Source organism: Hypanus sabinus, chromosome 3 (assembly GCF_030144855.1).
Source record: "Hypanus sabinus isolate sHypSab1 chromosome 3, sHypSab1.hap1, whole genome shotgun sequence".
NCBI classification, from domain to species: Eukaryota; Metazoa; Chordata; class Chondrichthyes; order Myliobatiformes; family Dasyatidae; genus Hypanus; species Hypanus sabinus.
In genome coordinates this window covers 37,799,125-37,814,847 of record NC_082708.1, presented here as the reverse complement: position 1 = coordinate 37,814,847, position 15,723 = coordinate 37,799,125, and the positions used below count along the sequence as shown (strand labels likewise).

The following is a 15,723-nucleotide window of genomic DNA, read 5'->3' as shown; positions in this document are numbered from 1 at the left end:
TTACAGTTGTCCCTATTTCTGTAGCTGCCCATCAGCTGCATTCATCTTTATTCTAAACTCAGTAACCTGTGCTTTGTTCTCTATCATCTTAGCTTCAATAGCAAGTCATTAGTAACCCTTTACTTTTTGAAGTTTTAATCTAATTCTATAAGTATACTGGAGAAAAAAAGATAGATAATCAAGTTAGCAGCATAGGATTATTTTGATAAAAATAATGATTATAGAAAATAATTGTTCACGATAATCTTCTCAAATCATTGTTGATGGATATTGGTACAAGTTTAAATGTAACTCAAAAATTTGAAAAGGAATAGTTTTGTGGAGCTCAAAAATGCCTGATTAGAGATGGACATATTGATCATCAACTGAGCACTGCTTGCAAATAAGCTTGAAGAATATAAGGTCCAAACAGAGAACAAAAAAAGCAAAACAATGCAGCTCTAGGGAAAATTAAAAACTGGGAGTTCATTTAAGTTCTCGTCATGTAAGGCAACAGCATATTGTTGAAATGTGCTCTATTTTGTAGAAAAGGGAAATGTCAGCAATGGAGAACCTAAATAATTGAATTTCAGTTCTTTAAACAGTGAAAATATATGTACTTCTTAGAATTAAAATGTTGTAATTTTTTTTTCACTCTTTATTGCTGTCTAGGAACTCCAGGTAAGATGTTTCATTATGCAGCTTTGTGGATGTGTTGTAATCTGCAAGTGGAATGTTTGTGCTGCATCCATCAGCTTGTTGCATTATGCTCAGTAAATGAACTCCAATACCACATTGGAAAATAATTGCATGTGAAGCTAAGTCCACTGTAGAATATTGACAAAGATAGCTTTACCTTCATTTGTGATTACTCAGTACAAATATTCTGGTAATAGCAATGATAACACTGGACTCCACTTAGCTATAATTTTATGTTTTTTTTATTCAAGTAGATTACTAAGACTGTCATAAGAAGCCAGCATTTTCAAATTGTCAAATGTTAAATGTCAAAATTGCATTTTGCTAAGCAGTTGAATTCTTTGTTGGTGCATTTGTAACAAATTGTGCTATAGCAGTTGCAGAGTAAAGCAGGGTTTTTCAATAGCTCTCCTTTTAAGAATACTGTTTTCCTGCAAACAGACTGTATTTCTGTTTCTTATGATTAACTTTCATAACCTGAGGGTTTTGGGCTCATCTCTTAAAATAATTGATATTCAACTCTCTGGGGGTGGGGGGTAATCTTTCTTAAGAAGTCTTGCTGAGATTTCTTTCCAAAATTTTCTTACTCCCCTGAATTCATTAACCTGTGCCTTCTATATTCTACTTGTGAAAATACATCTCCTGCATCTTCCTGAAGAGGTTATTTTAGAGGTGAGCCTAGAATGGGCTGACTTTAGAAGATACTTCAGTACAGCTAAGCCATCCTGTCACTGAAAGCAAATTTCCCAACAATTGTTACCTTGTAGATTGAAGAATTAAATGAGGACTGATAGGTGAAAGTGAAGTCACATTCAGTTTCTCTGAAGCCTTTTGTATTGTTTTGGACCATAAAGCAACCTCATTAAAGAGATTTATCTTAGTTTTGCTTAGTAAAGGAAAAATAAACATGCTCCTTCAAACCTTTACCCTTTAACATAGATAATTTGTTTTAATTGGTATTTGTTTCTCTAACTAGTGCAACTTAATTGGTGGCAGTCTTGCTAACAATAAATGAGATCCAACTCTGGATTAAAGTTGTAGTTAAGTCATCTTTAGACCTCTGTTCCTTTCACTTCCAATTTTCAGGCCTACGATCGAACTTTTCTGCATAGTTTATGTAGAACAATAACATATCAGGTGATCTTACCTTTTTTTCACTTACTGATTTTTGACAAAGATCTGAAAAAATTAAGAAATTGATTGCATTATTTTCCTCCGTCAGATTGTTACATGTAGCAATATTAAGAATGCATAATTGTTCTGTTGATTGTTATTCCCGGCATCTTTTTTTAAGTACGGTTGTTTGCAATATGATGTAATCTTGTGGTAACTCTGGAGAAAACTAGATACTGAGTATTCCCTTCTGCTTTGAGGCAGCTTCACAATAATATTAGCTGCCTTGGTGCTAAATCTACAACAGTTGGTGAAGTAAGTTCTGGAGAGCACCAGTAGATATATCCTTATAATGCTGCAGACATGGCCCCTTGGATGCCATAGTAGTGTAATGTCAGTGCAAGGCAATTACAGTTCAAGGATCTGAGTTTAGAGTTCATTTCTGACGTTATCTGTAAGGAGTCTATACGTCCTCTGTGTGGACTGCGTGGATTTTCTCCGGGTGCTCTGGTTCGCTTCCACAGTCCGAAGACATACCAGTTAATAGGTCACTGTAAATTGTCCCATGATTAGGCTAAGGTTAAATTAGGGGTTGCTGGGTGCAGCTCAAAGGGCCTGCTTCACATCAAATCTCAATAAATTATATTAAAGCTAGAAGCTTCTCAAAGGGTTTTCCTAAACATCTTACTCTGTCACAAGGGATAGTCTTGCACTATATTTAGGATAAAACTGAATGATATTCAACAATAAATTAGAACACCTTCTGTATCACAAACAAGAGAAAATCTGCAGATGCTGGAAATCCAAGCAACACACATAAAATGCTGGAGGAACTCAGCAGGCCAGACAGCATCTATGGGGGAAAATGTACAGTCGATGCTTCGGGCCGAGACCCTTCAGCAGGACTGGGCTGAACCGAAAGGTTTTGGCCTAAAATGTCGACTGTACATTCTACCTGACCTGCTGAGTTCCTCCAGTGTTTTGTGTGTATGGTACTGACTGTATGTTCAGTTCACAGAATTTTGGAAATTACCAGGAAACAAGGAAAACAGGCAGAGATGCATTTGCAATATTTTGTCAGGGTTTTAAGTCATACTTAAACCCTGAGACAAATTTGATGATATTAGTAATGAATGTTAAACCTGCCATCCAGTGGCTCTTGGAGGGATCATTGCAGACTATCAAAAAAAATTGCAAGTAAAATTAAAAATATTCCCAAACACATTTACTACTTATATTTTTTTTCTCTTTAATGTATGACTTCTGACTCAATTCATAGATGGCTGTCAGCACTGACACACTATAAATATTTATTATAATGAAGGCTGTCTCTAATAAAGTGGTTTTAATCCAGGCACCAAAACCAACAAGTAGACATCCAGGATACGTTCCATGACTCAAACCCATTTTTTTTTTTAGCAATTCAAAATGCCTCCCAAAGTGACTAAGAGAATGCTTGTTTCAATATTAGTTTGTGAATCACTAAAACTGCAGTCAACTATTTAATGGCCTTCATACTTCATTAAGTCCCAGAAATGTTCTCCAATGCTTTTATTCATGAAAGAAGAAAACAACTCCTTTATCCATAGATTAATTATAATATATTATTAAATTGATAATAAGATTATTAAATAATTTAATTAACTGTTATGAGCAATTTGTTACAACTGATGTAAATAAACATCTTAAGGCTATAGAAAAGATTTTATCAATATTTCAAAAAGTAGATCTGTGGTCTCATATTTGGATTACTTTTCTATTTTATGCAAACATTTGTGATTAAATAGAGAATACATAGTGACAACACATATTCTGTATGAATAATGTTGTACCTTTTCTTTCAGGGCGAGAGTATGGATACCTTCAACTGGGGAGTGCGGAGACGCTCTCTTGATAGCCTAGGCAAGGGAGATATGCAACTTCTTGAAGAGAGCAAACTTTCAGGAAGCACACCAAGTCTAAATAAAATTAACCATGAAGATTCCGATGAATCCTCTGAAGAGGAAGCACTCACAGCAAGCCAAATTCTGTCACGATCACAACTAGTATGTCAATGTTTTATAATTTATTATGCAGATCAGGAAAAGAACCTAAAAGTTAGATTCATTGTATAAGTTATGATTTTGTAGTATCTACCAAGTTACCAGGCATTAAATTATTATGCTTAAACCATTTAATGTGGTTTCTAAAAGTAAGTATTTATTTGAATGTGGATTTTTTAAAAGTAATCTCTCCTGTTCCCTTTCTGTGCCTTCACACACACAAATAATTCCCTGGCAAGAAAATAAACAAGCCTACTTACAAATGTTCTTCGTAGAGAAGAGCTTGAACCGTGTTCAACTGAGCAATTATGTGGGTGCCACAGTAGTGTAGCAGTAAGAGTGAGGCTATTACAACTCAGGGCATTGGAGTTTGGAGTTCAATCCTGGCATCCTCTGTAAGGAGTCTCTGTACATCCTCCCCATGAGATGCATGAGATTTCTCCAGGTCCTCCAGTTTCCTTCCACAGACCAGGGACCTACCGGGTATGTTAATTTGTCTTTGCAAATTGTCTGGTGATCAGGTTAGTTTAAATCAGAATTGTCGAGGGTTGCTGGGCAGTTCAGCTCAAAGGGCCAGACAGGCCTATTCCACACACTATCTCATAAATAAAGAAAGAAAGAAGACTATATTAAAGGTATAAGAAAGACTTGGTTAGATCACATCGTAGAACTCTGTCCCTTACACCCTAAAGAAAATACACTGCAGCGCATAAATGTTATGAAAGTTGAAGTAATTAAATTTTAAGAAATTATGTTTGCTGAATGTTTCACCCCTGGAATATAGACTGTTAAGGGGTACTTTTAATTGGACACTAGGATTTTCAAAGTAGTTGATAAAAGAAATACATTTTCTGTTGATGGAGGAATCTAAGACAACAGATATGATATAACACAGACATCCCACCTTTCCCAGAAGTTCCAGGAGTCTCCCGCATATTGATAGCGGCTCCCTGATGCCGGCAAATTATATACAATATACCAGGAATCGATTTCTTTGAGATCAAGAGGGAGAGAGCGCGAGAACAGGAGAGCGAGAGAGAGTGTGAGAAAGAAAGAGAGAGAGGTTCCGAGAGAAAGAGAGAGAACGAGAGAGAGAGTGTGAGAATGGGAGAGAGAGCAAGAGAGAGAGTGCGAGAACGGGAGAGTGAGAGAAAGTGTGAGAAAGAGTGCAAGAACAGGAGAGCGCACATGAGCGAGAGAGAGTGTGAGAACAGGAGAGAGAGCGTGAGACAGAGAGAGCGAGAGAGAGAGATTGCACCATGGCAGAGTGTTCCAAAAAAAGGAAATATAAAACGTACTTCACCCCAGACTACACTAAAGTGTACCCCTGCCTAATAGGGATCACAAATAATGACAGTGTTGCTCGCTGCACTGTTCGAAACAGTGACTTTTCTATTGCCCATGGTAGGTTAAATCACTGTTGAGTTGAGTTTCACTGGTGTCATTCATTCATTAGCATAGCTAACGTTATTTAAACTAGCGGGCTAGCTGCTAAGGAGCTACTCTATTGCAGACATCCCACCTCTCCCGGGAGTTTCCTGCAAATTGATGGTGCTACCTCCCTGAAATGAGATTTTGCAGGGTGGAATACTTAAACTCAGCTTTCAAATAATAAAAAGATTTGTTTCCATTGATACCAATGTAACTAAGTTTCAGGAACAGAATACAACTCATAAACACTAGAATTTCACATACGAAATGCTTAAGTTTGTTTTAAGTAGGATGATATTAAGAGATTAAAACCTCTCAGATAGTACTGATACTCTTTTATTAAAATTTTCTTCTAAAGCTAATGAATTTTGCTCCTGCTGAGGATGCAAATCAAATGGATTCACTGTCAACATCAGGTGATACAGCCTCCATAGATCCACCTTCAGTAAACACAAGGACACCTAGCTTGGAGGTCTCTTTGGCTGATGAAGCAAATCAGCAGGTGCATGAGCGGTCAAAGGTGAAAGCGCTTTGGTGGCATGTCAATGAATTTTAATTTTTAAAAATGTTCCAAATTTCTGTGTACAGTTGTTTTGGGAATAAGTGGGATGGGAATTGTTGATTTAGGTGATCTGGTGATGAGTGGCTGTGCATGTATTTATTATCCTTTGCTTAAGGATGTGTGGGTGTGCGTACATTTTGTCCTTTGCTCAACTTGTCTTGGCATTGGGAAATGGTCATTAAAGAGTTTGCACTTTAAAAAAATATATTTCTTAGAACTGCCAGCTGTTTACTTATAGTTAACCATTAAATCTGATTTTGAAACACTGCTTTGATGATGGAAAAAAATTTAAATTGGTTGAGGTTATTCCTTATTCAGTTAACCAAATGATCATAACAAAGTTGTGAACATCTGCATGTGTAATATTGCATCTGCGGTGGCTGGGAGAATACTGTATAGTTGTGCATATTGCTCCAAGGGCATGCTTGCTGGTGTCCATCTAAAATATCACATCCTGAAACTTCAAAAATACCAATTACACATGGACATAATCAACAAGTGGATAGAATCAACAGTCCTCTGACATTAAGGTTGGTGAGAGATTAACTCTATAATTGCTCTATTATTATTACAAAAAATATAATGCTTTGAGCTCCATATCTAAAAACAAACTTGCTAGCCCTGTAGAGGGTCAGAGGAGATTCACAAGAACAATTCTGGGAATGTAAGTCTTAACATATGAGGAGCATTTGACAACCCTGGGGCTATACTCAGTGGAGTTTGGAAGGATGAAGTGAGGATCTCACTGAAACCTACTAAATACTGAAAGGCTTGGATAGAGTTGACATGGAGGGGATGTTTCCATTATTAGGAGAGTCTGGGATCCAAGGGCCTAGCCTCAGAAGATGAGAAAGAATTTCTTCAACCAGAGGATGGTGGATCTGTGGGCTTCATTGCCACAGAATGCTATGGAGGCCAGGTAATTTGCTGTATTTAAGGAACACTTTGATAGGTTCTTGATTGGTAAGTTAAGGATTATGGCAAGAAAGCAGGACAATGGGTTTAAAAAGAAGTCAGCCATGATTGCATGGCAGAGCAAATTCAATGGGCCGAATGGATTAGTTCTGCTCTTATACAGTGTGCTGTGGTCTTATAGTATCCCAAGATTAAAGTTGATTGCTCGAAGCATTAAGAATTGATTCAATTGATTTCCATGATTGAAAACTAAATTAGAATCACTTAATATTATTAATGTTGTTTGAGTTATTTTATATTTTATTTTTCATATGAAGTTATCTCAAAGTTATATAGTGTACAATTAACTGCCATAAACCTAGAAACACAGAACTGTGTGCTGCAAAGTGCTTTTTTGACTAATTGTTAGTGGTATGACTTCTTTGATCACCAACAACAGTGTTGATATTGCTGGATTATGCTGTTTTATAATCAGATACATTCCATGGCACTGGATTACAGGTTTCCTTTAAGCTGTAACTGGTGATAGCAGTTATTCACCATTCGATATATGTGATGATTAAAATTCCCTATATCAGAAGGAACAGTTACTGTATAATACTTCCATAAAAAGGAGTAGATTTCTGTCAGGTGTGTTGAACCAAATTGGCAGGTGATACTTTATTTTCCTTGGTATACTGTAACCAAATGGCTGGTTGGGAAAGGATTGCACAGAGGACTGGTGTACTTAAATACCAAAATGATCATAAACTGTGCACAAAAGCAGCATAGTAGCAAAGCAGTTACCATAATACAATTACAGCAGCAGCAACCCAGATTCAAATCCTTTGCTGTCTGTAAGGAATTTGTACATTCTCTTTGTGACTGTATGAATTTCCTCCAGGTGCTCCACTTTTCCTCCCACATTCCAAAGACGTACGAGTTAGTTGGTTAATTGGTCAGATGAGTGTAATTGGGCAGTGTGGGCTAGTTGGACCAGAATGGCCTGTTATTGTGCTGTATCTCTGAATAAATAATAAATAAAGCAATATGGATGAACTTTATAGAGCTGACAAAGGCTTAATTGCAGGCAAGTCAGTCCCTCCTCTTATTCTGGTCTGCTCCCTATTTTTATGTAAATATTGTAATTATTTTGTCTGCACTTGACTCATCCATATATTTTACTGAATAATGAACTCTGAGATACTGTTATCACCTGCTGTATCCTAAAACAAACCTATGATTTAAATTTTTTGTGATAGTGCAATTGCATGACATCATTATAGACATCTCTTGTATTGAGTTCAATATATGAATCTGGAAATTCAATTACATTTGCTGTATTAAATCATTATTATACAAAAAAAACAGATAATATCAAATCACCTTAGAAATTCAGTAGGGCACTTCTGGTTGTGAGGCACAGTTAAGAGATTATAATTATTTCAAAGTAAAATATTTTAAATAATTTGCTTATATTTTGTGTGCCAATTTCTATAAATCTGTATGTTCTTAATCAGGAATCTTGAAAAATGATAATTGCAAGCACAAAAGCCTAAAACTCGCAATGTGATAGTACAATTGTTCATCTCACAACTTAGCCCAAAAAGAGAGATTATTACTCTTTCTAAAATACTGTATTAATTTCAAAGTACATTTACTATTGAAGTATATATACATTATGCAACTCTGGGATTCGTCTCCTTATAGGTAGCCACAAAACAAGAAACCTAAAAGAACCCATTAAAAAAAGACTGACAAACAGATAATGTGCAGAGATTTAAAAAAAAACAAATTGTGCAAACAATAAAAGTAAGCAAATAACACTTAGGATAAAAGAGAGTCCTCAGACACGAAGCCTGGAGCAGCCAGAGCAGGCCCACAGCATTGTTGTTAGGTTTTCGATACGTTCAGCACAGCTTTCTGGGCCAAAGGGCCTGTATTGTGCTGTAGGTTTTCTATGTTTCTATTATCAAACACAGCAATTGTTAGCCATAGATGATAGCTAATAACATGCTATTTAAATTCTATAGAGAAAATTAATGTTATAGAATATAGAATTATTCCATTAGATTTTACTTAGCTTTGTTAATTTACAGTTTTTTTGTTCATTCAATCTTACTAATTCTTGAATCTTAATTTATTTTTAGGAAATTGAATTTATGCCTGAGGAAGACGAACTTTCTGGGTCAACAAGTGAACTTCCCTCAGCTCTTGAGGGCAATGACAGTTTCAGCCTCGAAATAACAGAACCAGAAGAAAAGGGTGAAGGAGATGTGAATCAGTCAGGACTTTCAAGGTTTAAATAAACTTCAGATAGCCTAAGTAAATTCTGATGTCTTAGACCATAGTTGATTTTTTAAACTTGGCAGCATAGTAGATTGTCATGAGATAATTGTAGACTTAAGGATTACCTAGATGGAATGGTGAATGGGCAGAATCATAAAAATGAAGGCTGGTCTAGAAATGTGTGAAGTTGTTAGGACTAATGTATAAAGACATTTTACAGCAGAATAATTTTGCAAAGTATAGATGAACAGTGAGATAACAATCATCATGTACAGGTAGCAAGAAAAATTGATTGATTATAGATTTGTTACAGCACAGAAAAAGTCTGTTTTACCTATTAAGCACATCCACCGCCACTACTGGAATAGTCCTTCCACTTCTACTGCCACACTGGCAAGAGCGTTGTGGTTTGCATTGCTCTTATTCAGAGGGTTCGATTTTACTTGATCGTTGCTGGAGTATCTGAAGGATCTTCTACCAAGCTGCTGCCGCCTTTAAACAATTTTATAACAATTCTGTAGTTATTGATTGTGCCTAACCCATCCCATCCCACCCGTATCTCTCCTCCACCCAATTTACAACTAATGACACTGGGTACCTTTGTCATCAGACCTACTTCCTCTTGTCTGTGCCTCCTCCCAATCAATCTCTACCTGTCCCACTCCTCCAATGATCTCCAAATCTAAAAGACCCCCAATCCCTAATGCACATAATTTGCAAACCAATCCCAGTCTTCTCAAAACCAAATTCCTGCCACAGCTCCCACTTCCCATATCTCATTTATCATTAGAGTAAGATCAAGGTCATGAGACCCTTTCCTTTCTCTCATCTTCTTCCTATTCCCCACATCCCATTCCTTTGCAATCCTACTCTGGTCCCTAATTTGTTTCCATTGCACTCTCCACAATTGCAAAAAGTCATGGAAGAATTTGTGGGATCTAGTAATTTGAGGTGTTATGTTCTTACACTCTTATTTGTAGTAGAATATCTGAATCTGAGGCCTGTGCAAAAACTCATAAGGCACAATTTCTAAGATAGATCAAGTGTCATGGTGAATTTGTCTCAATACATAATATCAAGCTAGGCACTCAAGCTCTAATTTCACAGCATTATTCATGAATCATTTGAGAGCCAAACGGAACGATCTGTTTCTATTGTCATTAGTTATTGGGTATTGTTTTTTTTCTTTAGTCTCAATCCAGTTTCAATCTTAGTATCATTGCAAAGGTGAAGGTATCATACTTTCACTCTCTCATTAATCTCCAGTCATCCTGTACATTTTATAGTGGATTATGTTACCAAATCATTCAGTCATAAACATGTTTATCAGAGCTTGGAACTAAAAGTGATGATGAGCAATGAGTTTAAAGCAGGCACTGAGGTTAACTAATTCATTCAAGACTGGAGGAGATGTTAGCAAGAATTTAGTTGAGTGGGTCTTCAGCTCTAAGGATTTATTTGTTTTTCAAGTTACACGGTGTGATTTTTAAATTACAGCAAACAAAAAGCTGCAGGAACTCAGCAGCTCGAGCATAATCTTTAGATGGAAATGGGCAGTCAACATTTCAGGTCGAAACACTTCATTTACTGCAAATCCACTGACTCTTTAACTACTATACTTTCACACTGTCTCTTGTAAGGATTTCTCAAAATTTCTCCATCTCCTCTGCATCTGTTTGTTTTTAGATGAGGCTTTCCACTCCAGGACATTTGAGATGTCCTCCTTTTACAGAGCAATCCCAGTCTTGACACAAAATGTTAACTGTCCATTTCCCTCCATAGATGCTGCCTGGAGGAAGCTCAGTCCCTCTACCTTTCTGTTTACTGTTCCAGATAGATACCAGCATCTGCAGTGTTTTATGTCTTTCTGATATTTATGTCACTTTCTTACAGTTTTATTGAAGGTGATAGACTTGGGCTTCATGATCTCCATTCATCGCCCCCTCCTTCGCCTTTCTTTTCTGCAATTCTTGCAGCATTTCAGCCTAAAGCATGTGATGATGCAGAAGAGGCATGGCGCACCCACATCAATCAACTAATGTCTGATTCTGATGGTTCATGTGCAGTCCATACATTTCATGTCTTCTCTTCACTGTTTCAGGTGAGAACATTTAAAAATTACATATTATTTGAATACTAATAATATTCTAATAGTATTGTATGAATGGATACTGAAACTTAATATATGTTCTCTGTAAAACTACAATTACTTCTTGATAACATCATTGAAGTAACTATTTCAGTGGAAAGCAAATTATTTTCACTTTTTCTGCATATTCCTTAATGCTTTAAAAAGTACTTCCATTGGCATCAAAACAAAAAGTGACAGAAGCACTCAGTGTCAAGTAGCATCCGGGGAAGAGAAAAGGTTAATGTTCAATTCCAAGATACTCATAGCCCTGAAATATTGGACCTCGGATCTTTCCAGCATAAACTACCAACAGGGATCATTGATTTTAAAATAAGTATTATACATACACATCTCTAACCAATAAGTGAATTTTTTTTGTGCTTTAATTGTGTGTTAGGTAATTTTTATTACATTGAGTGACAGTGTAAATTTTTTATGGGTTCTTTTGGGTTTCTTTGTTTTGTGGCTGCTGTAAGGAAACAAATCTCAATGTTGTATAATGCATACATACTTCGATAAAAATGTATTTTGAAGTTTAAACTATCGGCATGTGATCCATTTTATGATATTATTCCTATGCTTTAGATCTAAATAATACTTAAAAGCAGAATTAATGAAGAAAAATTTTGCTGTATTTTAGGATGAAGAACCAATTGATAATATATTAATTGTTAGACCTAGAAATTGGAAACATACTGTACACATAAGTAAATGAAAACATTCATTATTTTTCAGTGCATTCAGAAGAAGTTTTGTTCCTTAACCTGGGATGCAGCAAGTTTCCTTGGAGACAGTCTGAGAGGAATAGGATCAAAATTTATGAGTTCTTCAGAGGTGCTCACCTCTTGCTCAGAATGTCCCACCATTTTCCTAGATGCTGAAACTGTGAGTACCTATTGACTGACATTTTTACATTAAATTGTTAATCTAAATATTAGTTACTATTTAAAATCCATTTAGGCTTTTAACTCTGCTAATAATTTCATTATTTTCAATTTCTTCAAGCAGAAATTCATTCCAAAATACATGTGTTTTTCATATCAACAATATGTTCAATATAATTTTTATTGCTGTCAACTATCTTCTCTGCAGTTGATTTCTTGTGGCCTTCTTGAAAGGCTGAAGTTCAATGTCTTAGAACTACAGGAATATTTGGACACATACAACAACAAGAAAGAAGCTGCACAATTGGTTTGTTAACTTAAGGATATATCAAAGAATACATATTTAACTGCTAATAAAATTACTATCGTTGCATGTTTATTTGCTAGAAATGTTACTGTAAATCTAGCTTTATTTCCTATCTTTATAGTTAAATAGGGTTTATTAGCTCCTTTTCCTTAAGTAGAGACAATTAGTTGGAGTGACATTTCTAAGTTCCTGAGAATGTTCAGTGAATAATAGATTCCCTTTGGGCTCCAAAGCTGAACCCAGTTCTCATGTGAATGGAAATGTTCTGTGACCATAAAACAAATTTCTCATGGTCAGATTTAGGTATGGTGTCAGATTTTAATTTCCCTACAGAGCCTTGGTCCCATTTTCCACAACTCCCCAAAACCCCCACCTTTTATTTTAGTAAGGATTCCTCCAGCAGCAGCATACATCCACTAAGCTACCAGACTAGGTGTAAAGGGTCTGCCTGTTGTGTTCAGCTCATACCACATTTTTTCAGTTTTGTAGAATCAATGCTTGTTTGGTGTAAGAACGTGTATTTTTATGATGCAAGTAAATAATATCATATTTTCTTTGAAATAGTGGCTTGCAAACTGTAAAGCATCATTTCCTGGGAATATCAGAGATGCAGTAATTACAAACCAGCCAGGAGATACAGAAGAAAAGGTAAAATAAAATCTTCATATCATAGATTAATAAAGTTATGTTTAAGGTGATGTCATTATAAATTTAAGACTTAAAACTCAGGAATCTTGATGCGTTTTTTTTACATTAACAAGTTTGAAACAGTTTATAACATACCAAAATGAGTATAAAGCATACCCGGGACCATTACATTTTTATTTGTTTGTTTGGCAGAAAGTGGGCATCAAAAGCAAAGGGAGCATTTATTGCCCATCCTGATTGCCCTTAAGAAGGTGGTGATGCACTGCCACCTTGAACTGCTGCAATCCTTCTGGTGAAATCACTCCCATGGTAGTGTTGGGTAGGGATTTTCCAGGAATTGTTTATATACTGGGGTAACAGTGCAATGCCTTCAACTCCAGTAGGCTTTGCACACATTTACCATTTGCAGAACATTACAAGTGCATTCAATGTGATTTCCTGTTCAGTTATCCAGAATGTACTGACTTCTGTAAAATACCAGAAAGCATATTAAAAATACAATATCATGATAAATAACTACTCACCTCCAGTTGCTCAGTTTTATAGTTTATTTACTGAATAAGCTTGTATAAAATCTAGAAATGATTAACTGTGTGTTCATAATAGAATTGGCAATTAATTTGGATGTAAAATGATTACCTGTTTGCATGTACATAGATGTATTTGCACTAAAGTGATAAAAAAGATCTCATTAGGTTAGCAGCTTTTTGAATCTTGATTCTTTCAAATATAAATTCGTCTTTGGTAATGCCTTGTATGGAACTGTGCACTTTAATGCATGTTTTACAATGATCTTCTACACTCTGTTTTCTTGGCTTTTTGCTCCTGTGACATGCTTGCTGTGTAGCAAATGGAATCCCTTGCAGTAAGTTACAGTTCTTGACTACTTTCTATTAGATAAATTCTGCTCACTAACATATGCACATCTCAAGTATATAGACATCTTTTATGCAACATTTTATATAAATTGCTAAAAAAAATCAATTTTTCGGGAGTGTTGCAGCTAATATCTTCGCTATGTTCAAGTTACAATTTTAATTAGTATGACAGTGTCTGATTGAAGAACTTATAGATAGAAAATGCCCAAATTCCTTCCCCAAATATTTGAATGCTATTTGATCAACTCAATGTTACAGTGGAAGACAAGAATAATCACAATGAAGCACTCAAGTTAAAAGTCCTAATAGATGCCTAGAAAACCTGAATAGAGCCAGTCAACACCTGTTGTGCTCAAGACAGCTCAGAGGGAGTTAAAAATAGCATTTGATGCATTATTAACCTATGACAGGGACCAGTTATCTATTTTAGTGGACCTCCACAAAATTGAGCCTAATTATTGATTGATTAATGATAATGATTAATAATCATTGATTATTATGATCAATGATTGTAATGATTGATTTTAGATCTATCATAGTTACAAAATTTGGTGTGCACTTTTAAATATTATTGAAAAAGTTATTTATTTTGGTAAATTCAAATATTTATTGCTAATTTATTGCTGTTTGAGAAATATTATTCCAATTTCAAAGTCATATTTGTTACCATATACTGCTTTGAGGTTCATGAAAAACTATGCAGAAGCAGTCAAAGACTGTCAAACAGCCAATACACAAAGGAGGAGAACTGTACAAATGAAAAAAAAATAATACTGAGAGCATGAATTGTAAATAGTTATTGAAAGTGAGTCTGTAGGGCATAGAATTCCTTCAGAGTAGTGGTCCATGCCAAGTCAGGAGTCTGATAGTTGTAGGGTAATAACTGTTCCTGAACCTGGTGGTGTGGGACCTAAGGCTTCTGTGCCTTCTACCTGATGGTAGTAGCAATAATAGAACATGGACAGGATGCTGAAGGTCTTTGATGATGAATGCTGCTTCCTTGGAGCAATAATCCATTTAAATGGACTCAAGGAAGGGGAGGACTTTGCTTGTGATAGACCATATTAATCACTTTCTGTAGGCTTTTCCATTCCTGGACATCGATGTTTCCATAATCAGGCTGTGATGCAACTAATTAGATAACCTGTGGAAGTTTGACGAAGTTCTTGGTGACATGCCAAATCTATGCAAACATCTAAGGAAGTAGAGGAACCTATTAAACAAGAGGAGATAGCCAAGGCTATATCCTCTATGCAATTAGGTAAAGCTCCAGGACCTGATGGTTATACGGTAGAATTTTATAAGACCTTTCATGAAACGCTTATACCACATCTTCATCAAACATTCACTGATTCTACATCTTCTGGGAACCTTCCTAAAACTTTTTATGAAGCAGTAATTTCATTGATTCCAAAAAAAGGGAAAGACCCACTGGAATGTGTATCCTATAGACCTATTTCTTTACTGAATGTAGATTTTTAAATCCTCTCTAAGATTCTAGCAAATAAGCTTGAGAGTATCTTGCCTAATGTTATCTCAAACGATCAAACAGGATTTATTAAAAATAGGTACTCATATTTTAATTTTCAAAGATTATTAAATATCATTTATTCCCCCTCAACCAAAGAATCTGAATGTATTGTATCTTTGGATGCAGAGAAAGCCTTTGATAGGGTGGCGTGGCCTTATCTATTTCAGGTTTTCAAGAGGTTCAGTTTTGGTCCAGGATTTATCTCCTGGATTAAATTGATTTATCATGCCCCAGTAGCTGCGGTTCTAATAACCAAAAGTCTCCTTATTTTAGATTATATAGAGGTACCCGTCAGGGCTGTCCCCTTAACCCTTTATTATTTAATTTGGCTTTAG

General features: G+C 35.7%; 1 protein-coding gene across 3 annotated transcripts in view; it reads left to right on the top strand.

The window, feature by feature from the left end:
* Positions 1–15,723, top strand: part of LOC132391211 (protein furry homolog) — a 260,162-nt gene that overhangs the window by 220,028 nt on the left and 24,411 nt on the right. For 2 of the 3 annotated variants that reach the window (XM_059964112.1, XM_059964114.1), the window contains exons 52-58: positions 3,636–3,836; positions 5,623–5,784; positions 8,871–9,019; positions 10,903–11,110; positions 11,876–12,025; positions 12,233–12,331; positions 12,896–12,979. In XM_059964112.1, coding sequence (XP_059820095.1) covers positions 3,636–3,836; positions 5,623–5,784; positions 8,871–9,019; positions 10,903–11,110; positions 11,876–12,025; positions 12,233–12,331; positions 12,896–12,979 — 1,053 coding nt within the window. The remainder of the gene's footprint in view (positions 1–3,635; positions 3,837–5,622; positions 5,785–8,870; positions 9,020–10,902; positions 11,111–11,875; positions 12,026–12,232; positions 12,332–12,895; positions 12,980–15,723) is intronic. The other variant, XM_059964113.1, reaches the window with a different exon arrangement.